Source organism: Photinus pyralis, unplaced genomic scaffold, assembly GCF_008802855.1.
Source record: "Photinus pyralis isolate 1611_PpyrPB1 unplaced genomic scaffold, Ppyr1.3 Ppyr1.4_LG7, whole genome shotgun sequence".
In the NCBI taxonomy this organism is placed as follows: Eukaryota; Metazoa; Arthropoda; class Insecta; order Coleoptera; family Lampyridae; genus Photinus; species Photinus pyralis.
In genome coordinates, this window is record NW_022170738.1 from 41396588 (window position 1) to 41412208 (window position 15621).

General features: G+C 37.7%; 1 protein-coding gene across 4 annotated transcripts in view; it reads left to right on the forward strand.

Annotated features, from left to right (window-relative positions):
* Positions 1-10052: 10052 nt before the first annotated feature.
* The window catches only part of LOC116176333 (nesprin-1), a 77192-nt gene continuing 71623 nt past the window's right edge, over positions 10053-15621 (forward strand). For 2 of the 4 annotated variants that reach the window (XM_031494841.1, XM_031494843.1), the window contains exon 1: positions 10053-10870. In XM_031494841.1, coding sequence (XP_031350701.1) covers positions 10126-10870 — 745 coding nt within the window. In that variant the 5' untranslated portion in view covers positions 10053-10125. The remainder of the gene's footprint in view (positions 10871-15621) is intronic. The other 2 variants (XM_031494842.1, XM_031494844.1) reach the window with 2 other exon arrangements.

Consider the following 15621-nt stretch of genomic DNA (forward strand, 5'->3'; position numbering starts at 1 on the left):
ATCACCTCTTGATCGATTATGCCCTCCTAACCAACAGAAAAATCATCCATTCCTCTTACCTTCTCACGTCTTCCGGAACTACACTTCTGCTTTCCCATAATCTGTCCACTTCTTTACATTCGCAAGCATTTATTTATTGTCTTCTTCTGGGCCTTCAATATAGGCTTGCGCCCAATTACAGGGTGACTCGAATATGCTCTATATCTACCTCTTTCTCTCCACAAATTCTGCATTTACTTTCTTCTTCTCCTTTCCTCTCTCGTCGTTTCCGCAACCACAGCACTCCCTTACAGGTTCCTCGTGCCTACTGTTTGTTTGATCCCCCGGTGCTGCGTTCGATGACGTGTTAACGAAAACTGTAATAAGAGCGGCTCGGCAGACGGTTTTTGTGGAGAATGCAACAGGCAACACCGAGGGGTCTGGGCGAGGGGGTTATGGAATACCCCCCTCCCAGGCCCCCAGGTGCTGCGTTCAATTGTGTGTTTACGAAAAGTATAATGAAAGTGGCGCGGAAGACCGTTTTGGGGGTGAATGCAACACCGAGGAGTTTTGAGGGTATGGAATACCCCCCAGTAGTGGAAAATCATTATCACCATAAGACCAAGGAAATGGTAATTGAATTTTCATTTTGTAATGATCCTAGGGGTCTATCAAACCGACACTGAAACGTTGACTTACCCTATACTCACCGTTGGTAACTCTGGGAAAAAACTACGAGCAGAGCCACCTACCTTTCAAGTCGAAACGATAGACGTTTCGCGGCACTTTTGCATTTGGATGGCAGTCTGTTCGATATGGGTGGCACGAATGAACTCCTACGTTGTGTCATCGGTTCTTGTACGTGTTGGGACGTGAGACATAATCGGGAAGAGAATTAAATAAAAGACAGAACTTTTGTGCGTAAGAAATGACAAGAACTAATAAATATATTACGCACACAATAAGACCATACCAGGGAAACCTTCTACAGGACAAAAACCTCGGCATAGACCACACAAATACATGAAATAAATCACCTACAGCAACGTTTGAAAGACAGCGTTGTATCGGGCACCCCTTGCTGAAAGTGTCTTGGGATATATCTTGATAGCACCTTTAGGTTTAAAACACACTGCGATAAATTAGCCTCTAAGTTACACTGTCTGTCGTATGCATTTAGGCATCTTCAAAACGTTTTAGATATCATGCAATTAATTTCTGTCTACCATGCCCAAATTGGTAGTCGACTGCGTTACGGTGTTTGCTTGTGGGGCAAAGGCAGTTTTTGTAGCTCAAAAACGGATTTTGCGCGTAATGGAGATGTGCTTGTATATATATATGGGCACAGGTGTCCGTATGCCCGTAATAAAGACGTCCACTCTTACAATACCAGAGTCAAAAATATGTATTACATACCTTTTGCAAGGTGTAAATCTATTTCCACGGCCCCTCACATAATAGGGCTAAAAATCTTTTAATAGTTTGCCGGACAGTATGAAAAATACGCAGATAAAAGAAATTTCAAACGTTCTTTATACTTTTTTTTCAAACATTCCTTTTATAACTTGGACGAATTTTACAAATGTATACCGACACCCCATAGCTAAATTATTTTGAATGTTGTTTTTTTTTCCTGTAAAGTACCCATCTATTTTATTGTTTGTTAACTTGTTGTTTATACCTGACCATGCCTATATGTGTTTTTAGGATATATGGCAATAAATTATATTATTATTATTATTAACGAAATGCAAGTACACATAAATAAAACATCTCAAATTGTACGATAAATCTCAGGTAAACGAATCAAATGCTATTAAACAAATTCATAAGAACAAAACACACGAGGCGTCATAAATGCAGTGGAAAACATGATAAATCAATGTAGTACAAAAACACATCAAAATACATGTACAATCAATTGAGATAACGCAACTCGTAAAATAATACATTGCATGTGCATAAGAAACATCAAAATGGTGTGGCTCTACTCCAGCCTTCATTAACATAACTTTATTTAACACGAAAAGTACCATGTGAGAACGCTAATCGCAAATATTCATGTGGAAGTCGATCATCGCTCACGCAAAACATATTTTAAATAGAAGAAATGTTAATGATGCCTCCTAAATATCTCGTATTGCTAAAATGCCAAGAACTGCGATCCGCACGAGATGAGTAGGCAACAGATACAGTCCAACTGTATTAGGTACATGCTCCACGGAGACAGGTTGAACCACTCGCACACAGAAACATCAAATAAGAGAGCCTCCCTTTTCGTATAGCAAAAACTGTGCCGCGTCACGAATAAGAAAGTAACGGATACAGCTGAGACGTTTCACCCTGTATATACAACTTACGACGATATATACATTTTTGAGAGTTGGCAACCATGCAATTTCTAGGTGGGGAAAAGCTGCCTGCGCCACCTAGAAAGCACGAACGGGGGTTACGTTTGGCATCTTTTCTCGAATGGCGGTCGTGTACGCGTCGCTCCATAAATGTTTGTTGTTGTTTTGTGTTATTTAATGCAGGTAGTAATTTTTGCATTTCTTTATATCGTATTATTGTGTTTTGTATGCCGCATTTTATATTTTTTGTGTTTCAATCTTTGTTTTTGAAATCTACTTGTTTTAACCGCAATGCAGAATGAAATGATAAATACCGTTATGCTATTATTTGTAATTGTTTACGTTTTTGGTGTAATGCTTGCTTAATTTATGTTTATTGATGTTGATTACTTGATCTTGTCCGTGAAGTAACATTATTATTATTATTATGATTAAGACATAATAATAATAATAATAATAATAAAGACACATTATTATTATTATTGTCGGTGTTTCTTGTGAGAACTCAGGTCTAGCCTGGTTAACTAATCGCACGGATTAAAATCAAGTAACGATTAGTGTCTGTGTCTGTGTCTGGTGAAGTTATGTAGGGTTCTAAAGAAAAATAAAAATAAAATAAAATAAAATAAAATTAAAATAAAAATAAAATTATTATGGTCGGTGTTTCTTGTGAGAACTCAGGTCTAGCCTGGTTAACTAATCGCACGGATTAAAATCAAGTAACGATTAGTGTCTGTGTCTGTGTCTGGTGAAGTTATGTAGGGTCCTTAAAAAAAAAAAAAAAAAATCACACACGTACATTGGACATCTAGGGATAATGTAATTCGTACTTACCAACATACCTATTGATGGGCACAATAGCCAACGCTATCAGGAAAGAGGAAAACAAAACAAAAAAAATCATTATAATAATTCCTGTAATTTTATTAAATGGAGTTTATTGTGTAAGTGTTTCTTTGGCTTTGCGTTTGGGTTGAATACGAGTGGGTTGTGATAACGTGGTGTGTTTCTGTGAAGAAGGAGTTTTGTGTTTTTTAATTGTATTTATGGTGTTTCTTTGTTCCTGAGGTCGTGTTTGTGAGGTTGCTTGGGTTTTTGGTGGAGATATTGCAGTATTTTGTGAGCCTGTGGTGCTGTTAAGGTTTTTGCGTTTCGGTTGTATACGAGTGGGTTGTTTCTGAGAAGAAGGAGTATTGTGTTTTTTAACTGTGCTAGGGCGTGTAACTTTATTGGATGGACCTGTCTTTGTAGTACATGTTGCGTTACTTGTATTTATGATGTTTCTTTGTTCAAATTATTATTATTATTATTATTATTATTATCGGTGTTTCTTGTGAGATTATTATTAGTATTATTATTATTATTATTATTATGTCTTAATCATTTTATTTTAATATGTGGAAATTACCGAATCGTTTGATGTATGTACTGACTTGCTGTTTGTTACTAACAATTTTTTTCGTGAATGAAGCAGTCACGGGGGTGGTAAAAACTGTAGTCAAATTTGTAGTACGACACCTAATTCCGTGATTGTCTTCGACATCCAACTGTAGGCTCGAAACCTCGAAACCAGGGGCGGGTTACCCATCTTGCAAGAGCGGGATTACGCTAATCAAAGCTCTTCAGTTTAGAATCTATATGCGATAAATGAGTGGTGATTCAATAATTTTCACATATCTTGTTTTTAGTAAAATTTACCTACAAGGCCATGTAATTTTCCATCTTGCTTTTAACAAAAGGACTTTATTGCACCAAAGATGGGTCACATCCTGTGTATTTCACCCTTTCTTAGAATCTTGGTACCTGTTCCTACCTGACCCGTTGTTCCCAAAAACTTGCTGGAGTGTAACCAACATTGTATATACGAGTATGCATTTACTATCTTTGTTAACTACTGCTTAAACTTTTACAAAATATTTTTGTTAATTAACTTTTGGACTGTATTAATCAAACTGCGAGGTTTTTCTTACGTCATACTCTTTTTACCCTTAGCAGTTACTTTTGCGAGAGTACGACACCTTTTGGCTTTGCTTACTTTGTTTATATTAATGTACATCAACCAAATTTCCGGGCTTTCACAATCTTAATAATCACGATCATTATTAAACAAACTTTTCACAATTTGAGTGTTTTATTTTACGTTCCTTCCCTATGCTTCAGGCCAAAGCGTTGTCTACAACTAACGTAAGGGGGCCCTGTCTTAGATGTTTTATCATGTGCCACTTTTCAAATTTAAGCGGGATCTTGTTTAGTTTTGGAGGTAATAGTCACCATATATATATATATCATATATATAAGAGAAGTATATGGATAACCGCCTATGATTGCAATGGGTACGTTCAACGGGCTTAGCTGCTGACCGCAAAATTTTATTGAACGCATTGCTAACTACCGCTGTTAGCAATTGCTTACTTTAGCTGACCGCAATGCTCAGCATCAATTTTTAATTCTAACTTCTGCTGTCAGCGTAAAAAAGGCGGGATACCATGGCAATTTAAAAGTTTTGTTGACAGTACATTTGCTTTAACCATTGAACTATATACTCTGTAACCTATAATTCCGTACCAACCTTTAAATTGACATGCCTTGAACAACGAAAGTGTTTTATATGTGTGCTTTCTGAATATTGTGGTACAACATGGGGAATTTTCAGTAATATTTGATTTAAATTACTATGTTATTGTGCGTTCTCATAATTAATGTATTTATATAAGGTTATGGTTATTAGCGCTATCAAGAAATTAAGTAAATAATATTTGATCCATCACGTACACATATAAGTATAATAAGGTTATGTTGAATTTTGAATTAAAAATGTCAAATTTAGAAGCGTTCAACACACTACATTTGCTGACCGCAAAATTAAATCAGCTGCTAACTTTTGCTATGTTCGTTGAACGTACCCATTGCGACGCACCTCGTGTGGATTGTATATTTTGTTACTTTTAATTATCAGCTGCAATATAAAAAAACTGTATGGTAATGTTTTTGTGGTGCCCTCAAAGTTTGAAATGCCAAGCACATTTCAAATTATTGACCAATCATCAGCATTTCGGATGACCGTATCGTCGGATTTCGTATTCACGTGAATCCAGCTTTATACTATGTAACTATGCGATCAAAAATGAGTTGCTGTCGAGTTACCTTTGGAATTTTTGTTTACACCGTGTTTCACTTGAACTTCCAAAGGCGACTCGACAGCAACTCATTTTTGATTGCCCGTTACCATAAGGCCCTTATGGTAATTTTAGGAAACTCAAAAACGGGCTACATTTTGTTTATTTGTTTGCTTGTATGGCGATTTTGGACTACTGTACGAAAACTTGCTTATTGGAGAAAACGAAAATTCGCCTATATCTGAACAACGCCAATAACTTATTTATGGTGCACCCTTATTTATACCTACAATCAATATATCACGCTTAGTCTATATAAGCGCATAATTTTTACTGGTAGAACAATGGCCTTTGCTAGTAATCGAAATCTATCACTTTAATGTCAATATTTAATCATTACTCTGGTATCTTTGGTTAAAGGAACTTGTTCGGCCACCAGAACTCCGCGAGGGCGAAGGTGTAATTCCATTATCTATCGACAGTTTGATTAATGCAAAAGGAAGCCAGTCAATCTAGCCACGTAGGCTTTGTTTCTTTCTAATCCAAAAGTTAAATTTCAAAGGTAAACGCGACGTAACGATAAATAGCTAATGAATAACCTAATTAAACATTTACTCGTCAAACAAGGCACGTAACGTCTAATTTTAGAATCTAAACTGAGTACATCAAAATACATTTTGCAAACCATTTGATCTCGTATAGTCGTGAAAGTTTTCGAAACGAGATCATGTACCGTATTCGATTCAGTTACTTCTCACTACAAAACTATAAACAATTGCCATGCATGTAGGAGGAACACGTTTTGACTTGAAGAAAGTTCGTTCACTTTTAAGTAATGCAAATTGTAGGTAATGGTAACAAATTTTTAGAATTGTTCGGTCATACTTATTTTCCGTTAGCTTATGCCACTTCTATATATAAATAATGATTATTAAACTTGGTGTTTTCGATGCAAATGAGTCAAGTGCTTTTTTCGTTGTATTTACGAGAAAACGGCCAAATATTAAAGAATTGCATCATATGCAGGCACAGCTTCACACATCTCTCATCGCGACCTGATTTTTAAATCACAACAAACAGCGGCGATTAATTAATTATTACTTGTAAGATGACAACAGTGGAATTAGATTAAACAAACAAGCAAAACTCCATAACACATAACATCAAATATGGCCAGAAAAAGCTATTGGTTGTGGTTGATCCATGCTCAAAATGGGGTGATGAACCATGAATGAAATAAACGACTCAATTCCTCAAAACCTTCCCCATGGATATTTAATTGTTGACATTGTGAAATGTTACGACATGTTTCGATTGTTAATCATCTTCAGGTAACAAACTAAAATATTTAAAGTTAAACCGTTGACTAGATAGCTATTAAAAACACTTACTTATAAGTACGGTGAGAAAAATTATTTAATTAATAATTTAATTTTAAATATTTTAGTTTGTTACCTGAAGATGATTAACAATCGAAACATGTCGTAACATTTCACAATATATCTGTCTGTCAACAATTAAATATCCATGGGGAAGGTTTTGAAGAATTGAGTCGTTTATTTCATTCATCAAATATGGCATTAAAAACACAATAAAACTATAACTCTCGCCAGGAAAGATTGCCGGTCACAGCACACCTTGTGTCGATCTACAATCTATGTTTTTCTTAATGTGAGCGACTTCCAGAATAGGATCATGCTAATGTTGAGCGGAAAGTCTTTTTGTTCAACATTGACTCGATACTATCCCGGAAATCGCTTACATCTTTAGAAAAACATAGATCGTAGATCGGGATCAAGTGTTCTGTGACCGGCAATCTTTCCTGGCGAGAGGTTTATATAGAGCATGCAGCAGGAAGGACGTACCTATATAGGGTGTTAGTGTTAACAGTCTTGCGATTTCATTTTTAAGGGGTGATTAAACACATTAAAAGAAGGCGATTCGCTCTAAAACACTCACACTTACTTTTTCCACCCGCACAGTAACTAGTAAGGGAGGTATTGTACTGTGGTATAAAATAACCACCCACTTTTTTGACGGAAATACACGTTTGAAGCACCAGGAATCCCAATCAAACAAAATCTCGATGATGTCGGTCAGTCTGTCTGTACTCTCATTTCCGACTAAATGGCAGAACCGTAGGCCTCGGCAGAACCGATTGGAACCAAATTTGGTACACATAAAAGGCAGAAAAAAGCTCATTTTTTTCCATATTACTATTGCATCGTGCAGGTGATATCTGTACTGGCCACCAGCATTTTTTGGCGCATTTTTACAAATTTATTTGGCCGGCTGGCTGGTTCGCAGCAAATGCGTGCCTGTAGAAGGACGCTTGTAGAAAGAGGAGGAGTGTACATAGTACATGTACCTACCGCTGCTGTGTAGTTAACAACTTTAGGGCTGAGGTCGGCAAAATCTGGGAGCCATCTCCGAGCGTGTTATACTAACGTGGTAATGTTTGAGTTTTTTCCTATTTTCTACAATATTCGTCCAACTGTTTTCAAATTGGCGTCGTCGGAAAGACCTTATAAACGCGTACAACTCCTGCATGTCGGAATTTTGGTTTTTTCTTCAAGAGGCCCAATTAACCACCTTTTGCACGGCACGCATCTTCGAGGGGTAGTCGACTTTGGGCGCCCAAAAGTTTTATTAGAGCTCGAATCGCGGTCTCTCTTTCCCGTGTCGCCAATAGAAGCTTGAGCTATGAGAAGTGCCCCCAAAATGCAAACTGCGAGCGAAGGGGACGTAGGAAGCGGGTAGCGACAAACGGAATGTGGTTGCCTCTGACAAAATCTTACTGATGGTGGAGTCAAAACTTAAAACGCGAGCTGCGGATGAAGGGGACAACGGGACCGGGACGGCGGAATTGGGTACCGATAATGGGAATCTGATTGATACCGACAAGCAGGGGCGGACTGGGTACTTACGAGCCAGGTGGAATTGCATAGGTTACGGGCCATTAAAGTATCAGTGTAGTAATGAAGGGTGCGGGGGTGGGGGGGGGTGCTCTGCGGTGCACCACAAAAACATTTTTTTGCTTCATTTTAGTACTCCTTTTTCGGAAATCAATTACAATACAGTTTTTTTTTAATTGCAGCTGATAATTAAAAGTAACAAAATATACAATCCAAACGAGGCGCGTCACCTATCATTGTATTTCAGCACTTTCATGCTACGACAAAAAATGATAAATTCATTGTAAAACACTTCAATTAAAACAGAATTTTTTAATTTTTTAGCAACCTAACATCAACCCCAATTAGAGAAACGTGTTAATAATTTATTAATAGTGCAAGAAACTAAATACAGCACATACTTATCAATTTCCAACGGGCCATTATGACGTACAGGACAGGTGGCAATCGCCACCCGCCTCCCCGGGCCAGTCCGCCCCTCTTTCTAGTCCATAACTTTTGATTGAGACGTCCGATCGAAAAAGTACGAATTGTTTTGGATTCTACGCACCAAAATTAATAAGAAAAAGTGTTTTTTCGAGAAATTTTGGTGCAGTCGATTTTTGGTAAAAAAGGAAGGTTATACACTGCCTTTTTTTGAGCTCCGAAAAAAAAATTGTCTCAGCTCGACCCGGAAACAATTTTCTTATAGAATGTGGCCTGTAGAATCCATAATTTCAAACAGTTCCAAAATTGGGCTTCTAGTTCAAAAGTTACAGCCCTTTGAATTTTCTTTCGAAATTGGTTTCTAGTCCATAACTTTTGATTGAAAAGTCCGATCGAAAAAGTACGAATTGTTTTAGATAGGAATGTGGTCGCCCCCGACAAGATCTAATTGATGGTGGAGTCAAAGAATACCGACCTGCCATATAAAAATGCGTTGAAGTCCCTTCGATTTCGTACGAGGAACAGGAATTGTACCTATTATAAGTAGTTAATTAAATCGAAGGCATTTCTCCAACGAATTACGTTAAAAAAATGGATTGCACTGTTAACTTGCATCTTTCCATCTATATTGCCTACTTTACTAATTTTTGTGATCGTCCACGCGAATATTTCGATATGCGGAAATAAAATAATTAATAAATCCATTGCACTCGCGCGAATGGCTAAATCGTATTTTGCATAACGTATGGCAGGTATTTTTGGTAGAAAAAGTGACACTAAGAAACGAAATTTTTAAGTGAACCCATTCCCATGAATTTATCTACTTAATTTAGATAACTTTATCTGACATAATTTCATCTCGCCGCATTTCTTTTTGTATGTGATGGAGAATTTAAATTTCGTCGTAGGTGGGCGCGGTGAACATTGCACATACGATTTCACTTTTCGATTGTCGAACGTCGATTGTATGAAATTACCGCGAAGTCTGCGCAAGATCCTCGAACTTGAAATAAGGGCGAAAGATCGGTTTTCGGTGGAGATGCTAATTACGTAATTGGGGTATTAATTTCGGAGATTTCGATTGGGGCGCACCTTTAAGCCGGTCGAAAACAGTTGACATCATCGCCATGTAGAAACGCAAGGTTGTTCAAACAGCGGCCGCTCGGTAGCTTTTTCAGTTACAAACAATGAAACTCGACACTACTCGAAGTAATCTCGTCATTGATTGTAGCCTCGTTTCGCCGCCTTTCATCTACGCTCATGTCTAGTATTGAACGATACCGCGAAACGTAAAAACCGGTGGAATGATGAAGCGCGATCGCAACGAGCATTTTAATTATGAGTGACGCGAACAAAGGTCAGGGGGAGAATTCGAAACGTCCCCCTGAGAGCCCTTCTGGAAGTGCCAAACGTTTAAAGGATCGGGTCAGCTTTTTCGAAAAAGTGTGGACCGGCACCAGTGCCAGCGGCTCGCTCGAAGATCAGGACACGCTGAATGTGGGTGAACTCGAACGGTTAATCGAGGAAGGGCGAAAAAACGTCCCTTCGGCACAATTAGAGCAGGTAACCCTCAGGCATACACCGCAAAGTTCGCCGCGCCAAGCGACCGAACTACGTCAGCATTTCTTCCCCGATGGCTCCTTCGAGGAAAGCGTGTTTAAGACTGAGGAAGAAGGCGATCTGGCCTCCAGTTTCAAAAGTGTCAAATTCGAAAAGGTGACCGTGCGAAAAACCGTGCAACAAGTCAGAACTATTCGAACGACTAGCAGAACGCCGTCCGAATCGGAAGGAAGGAATTTCGAAGATTCCGCTTACCAAACTCAAAATGGAACGTCGCATTCCAAATCGTCCAGCGTTACTTCTTTGTCTGGGCGTTTTCCTTCGGAGGAGAGCCTTAGGAGAACGCCATCCAAAGAGGCGTTGAAAGACGATTGGGATTCCGGAAGCAACAGCAGCAAGCACACAACCTCGTCGGCAGAATGGTACAACGAGTACAGAAATCAGAGCTTCCAAAGTGGCTCGTCAAAGTTGGAGTATGTCAGAAGCCGGTCACAGTATGACAACCATATTGCGGTTATCAGAGGTCAGCATTTATATTTACTTACGATTAGCTTAGTTTAATTATCTTCAGTAGCCGGCGTGTTAGAACTTTTAAGACATATGGATTTTCCAATCGAAAACCGTACGCATGTGTCTTAAATGTATTGATTTTCGAATTATATTTACGACTCAAACTACAATATTTCAAAAAAAAGAAGCCATGCAAATTTTAACCAAAGAGGAATTGTTGGTTCGAAATTTTAGATTATGCAGAGTTCGGTGTGGAACAAGCTAGACATTGATCAATTAAATTTGCATAAAGCCGACGACAGGTGAAATAAAAGAAAGAAGACTAACTTTCAACAAAATTTCTCACACAGACTGCAGCATTTCCAATGCAGTTTCACGAAAGTTCCCAACGCATTACTTACTCGCAATCGAGCTTTCAGACTGAAAATTTATATCGATCTCGCCGAATTTAATTACGAGACCAAAACGCGTTTACGTACCTACTCAATCCGCACCTTTTTTTAGTCACGTCGAATTTCTAGCTTTTCAACAGAATAATTCTTCCCAATTTAGTACCTAAAACCCCCTCTTTCTAACTCATCAAGGAGTGCAGAAAAAGTACATTTTTTAAAAACCGAAATAGCTTAGTAAATAATTGGGTTATAAGGGTGATTAATGGGAAGTGAGCTTTTTAGACGTAAACATTTAAAGGCACACAGTAAAACCTACCGAATATAATTCAAGAAAAATCAACCCCTTAGAGAGCACCCTCCTCCGATACTCCGCTCTACAGATATTTGCACTGAAAGGTTCGACATCACCAAAAGATACCTATGTGCCTTCCAGACGTTCCATTTGCCCTCTGTGAGTACCTCTTCCGACACTTCGTTTTCGGGATATTCGTTTCGTCTCGTCCAAACGATTAATTCTGTACTTTCCTCCGATACACCGTTTTCGAGTTTATTTGGTCTTAAAGTTTTGTGATCGCCAAAGGATCCAGACGTCTCACTTGCCCTTTGTCACCTTTGTGAGTACGCTCCTCCGACCCTCTGGTCTTGAGATGTGGGGAATTATAACCGATCACAATAAGAGGTCGAGAAGGAGGACTGTGGTTGGTAGAAATTAATTCCTTTCGTTTAATCCTTAAATTAGAGTACCATGAAGGATAAAACCAACCCCCCCGATTTTGATAAGAGGCAAAGGAGAAGGACGGTAGTGGGTAGAAAACAGTTCATTTAATTGAGACCTTTAATTAGAATGCCATGAAAGGTAAAACCAATGTCCAACCCACCGCAGAAGTGGGTCCGACGGACGGACAGACGCACAGAAAAATCGCAAGCAATAGCATATTTTTAGTGAATTTTGTATGTGCGGTTTCGGTAAATTGAATTAGTCCATCCTTTAAAAACGAACTCTCTTAGAAATTGCTGGTGACCAAATATTCCGACGCGCGAATTTACCTGGATGTGAGCAAGTTTTCGCAAGAATCTCGTCACATAAACTTTAGAATTAGTACATAACACCTGAAACTGGACGTCTTGTGGCCATTAAAGTAAAAGAAAGTGCAAAAGTCTCTCGACTTCCTTCGACATTACAATTGCGGCCATCGTAAAAGTCACAAATTATATTAATCATTTTTAATAATGCACGCTTTAATTGTATAAGAACTATAAAACTTGCTGGAACAAAAGTAAAAGATGGTCCATAAATTCAAACTGCAGACTCACGCCATAAACATTAAGAATTTTAATTTACGTTATTGTTGTGCCAGTATTAGTATTACGCGCAGTTAGTACAATATACTCGAAATGGCATCTTTTATTATATCTACAGCGTCCTTTTATGTTCACACTCGTTTCAATTTCAAGTACATTGATCTTAATGTTTTATTGCACTCTGGTGCACCAACGGTCTGGAAATTCATCCGCTGTAGATGCGTACAAGAAGAGTTTAGTAACAGATGAATTTTTCAGCTGAGCTTTTTCTAGTTCAGAAATGTAATTTTATTTTACAAAATTGCCACAATAGTCTTTCAACAAGATGGTGCTTCTCCACATATTCAATTCCCTTTCTATTTTTTCATATGGTTTGACTGATCCCACTGTCTCGACAGACATATTTGGGCGAAGTGAAGTCATTCATAACATAACAAGGTTGACCTTATACCGAAAACACACTACGAAATTAACGCGTTAGTGGCGCATAAATTCTTGCATACAAAAAAGCGGTACGTCATAAATATTCAGTAATTGCTTATAAACACATTATGCAATTTAGCGTATAAGCATTTCAACTTGTAAAAAGGTTTATGTCTTTAAGACCGAATCCATCAATTATTTAGCACCTATGCTGTTTACCTCATTGGAAACGGAGGACAAAAGTAGGTCATTATTTAAATATTTGTATATGTCACGGTCGGATCTAATGAAAACTAATACCACTTTTAGTCTATAAGAATTAGTGCGTGGATAACCCGATAGTATATCCGAGTCGGTGCAACCCATAACGTAGGTACAAAATTTCTCTTCTTAAAATGAATGTGACATTTTTTTTTCTGCATATCTGTCATTATTTGAGCCAATCCATCGCACAGTATCGCGAAAAAATTTGCATATTTAGCAGTAAATATGCAAACTTTGAGAGTCACGGGGTCATCCCGCCTTCATTTTTGATTTCTGATCCACAAAGTACATTAAAAATAAAAAGACCCGTGTGTCCTCAATTTTTATTTGCGAGTAAAATAAACCCAAAATAAATTATTGAAAAGCTGTGTTTTTAGTCCGAATTTGAAACGCTTCAGACTAAACACGTCACAAACCTACAACCAATCACGTAGAAGTGAGCTGGCAACCTTACGCGAGGGTCTGACGTTTGGCACATTTGACGTTTTGAGAGGGATGTTTAACTGCATCTAGCACGAAAGTGACAAGTGCCTGTGACAGATGACGCAAGTTATAAATGCCATTCTCCTGCAATATTGCCAAGTCGTTATGTCATCTGAATGGTTCTAGGAGCTGATTGGTCGGGCTTATTACGTCACAGAGCCCGCCACAATCATATCGTTTTGAATAAACCTTTAAAACCGCACATGTTCATTATTTTTTTGCTAATCAGCCTCTATTTTTAAATAAACTTTTACTGTCCAAAAAAATATTTTATGGTTTCAGGTAGGTACACGCTTATTAAATTAGAACTGCGGAATTCAACTATACTGTAAACCCCCATTTAGATACCTAAAAAACTAAATAGGTATGTATAGTTTCTTATAACTTACCTCTGTGCAGTTTATCCATTTTTAATATGGAGAATCACAATTTAGAACAAAATTCAAATGCAATTTTTAAATCTACTCTACCTTAGCCTCTGAGAAAAAAGGAAAAGTCATCCACCCCAACTTTTACAGAAGGAACTTTTTACCGTAAAATATTGAATGATAAAGTTTAGGAAAGTCATTCCTTAAACTATTCAACCCCATCAACTTTTTGAATGTCGTTTTGAAAGAAGCTACAAATTTCGAATTTCGTGATTGCTATCCTGGGAGAAGGAGGGGGGGGGGGAGGATGCGAGAAGAAATAATAGCAATAATAAATTAATTTTTATTGAATAGCATCAGACTAACATTTTGGAAAAACAATTTAACCGAAAATCCTTCTTTTGGACGTGGTTCAAGTGGACATATTGAAAATGAAAATGGCGAAGTGGAATATGCGAAACAGTGTTGTTTCAATTTCCCCCGTCCTCTGCATTGTTTTCGTATTTCGTTGGCGTTGCTAAAATGAAAAAAATTCGTTATCTTCGTTATCTGGAAAATTATCCGCGAATGTCCTGTAGGTACATGTTATTTTGAACATTTTCTACATGAGAATTTAGTTGAGTCTTTAGTTAGAATTTAAGATTCACGATTTTTATGCTCCAAAACTCCCATACACCAAATTTGGTCGAAATGGGGTGGTACGAATTTTAAACAAATTTCTGTAAAGTCTGAAAGGGCATGGCTAAAAACGTATCCAAAGTACCATGTTTGTAGCTGTAGAGAATAAGTTAAAGTAGAAATGCACTCTTTTTTGATGGTAGCTCAACCTAGAGCTCAACATTGGGTCCTCGGTTAATTTGGAAAACATATTTTTTGATCACCCATGTTTGTCCCAATTTCTTATACATATACAGTACCTTTCAAACCGAAAGACATCGTTTCAAAAAAACATGAACAGCTGTTACCGCAATATCATGTTAACCTAGTTAGTCAATCCTATATGTACACATTCAGTCGTCTATTACTTACTTAAATGTATCGATAAAACTGCCTTATTAAGAAAACTAGACGTTTGCGACAAGCTACAAATTAACCGTTTACAAAATGCAATTAATTCTAGTTTAAAATTTTACAACGCGACATCCAAAAGAAACGTTCACGGAATGCCAACTTTGGAACGGTTGACACGGACGTCTCTGTGTTTCTTGGCCTGGCATAAAATTCCTCGATGCTTTTTACTAATCGCGAATTTATCGAACATTTCGAAAGACCTCGTCGCGTGCGAGGGATTTTAAAAAAGACATGTAGATGTCAAGTAAATTAAGTCACCTGGATTTTAGCAATTTTACGTATAATGAAAGAGAATAGGTAATCTATTCTATTCAAGAAGCTAAGCGCGTAATCGATTCTGCCCATTGTGGTTTATTGATTAAGGCACTGGAAGGAAATTAATACTTTTGTAGGTCTTTCAGTGTGAAGGAAATTAATGAAGTTTTAAGTACTTACTGCAACGTAATTTATTACCACCTGTA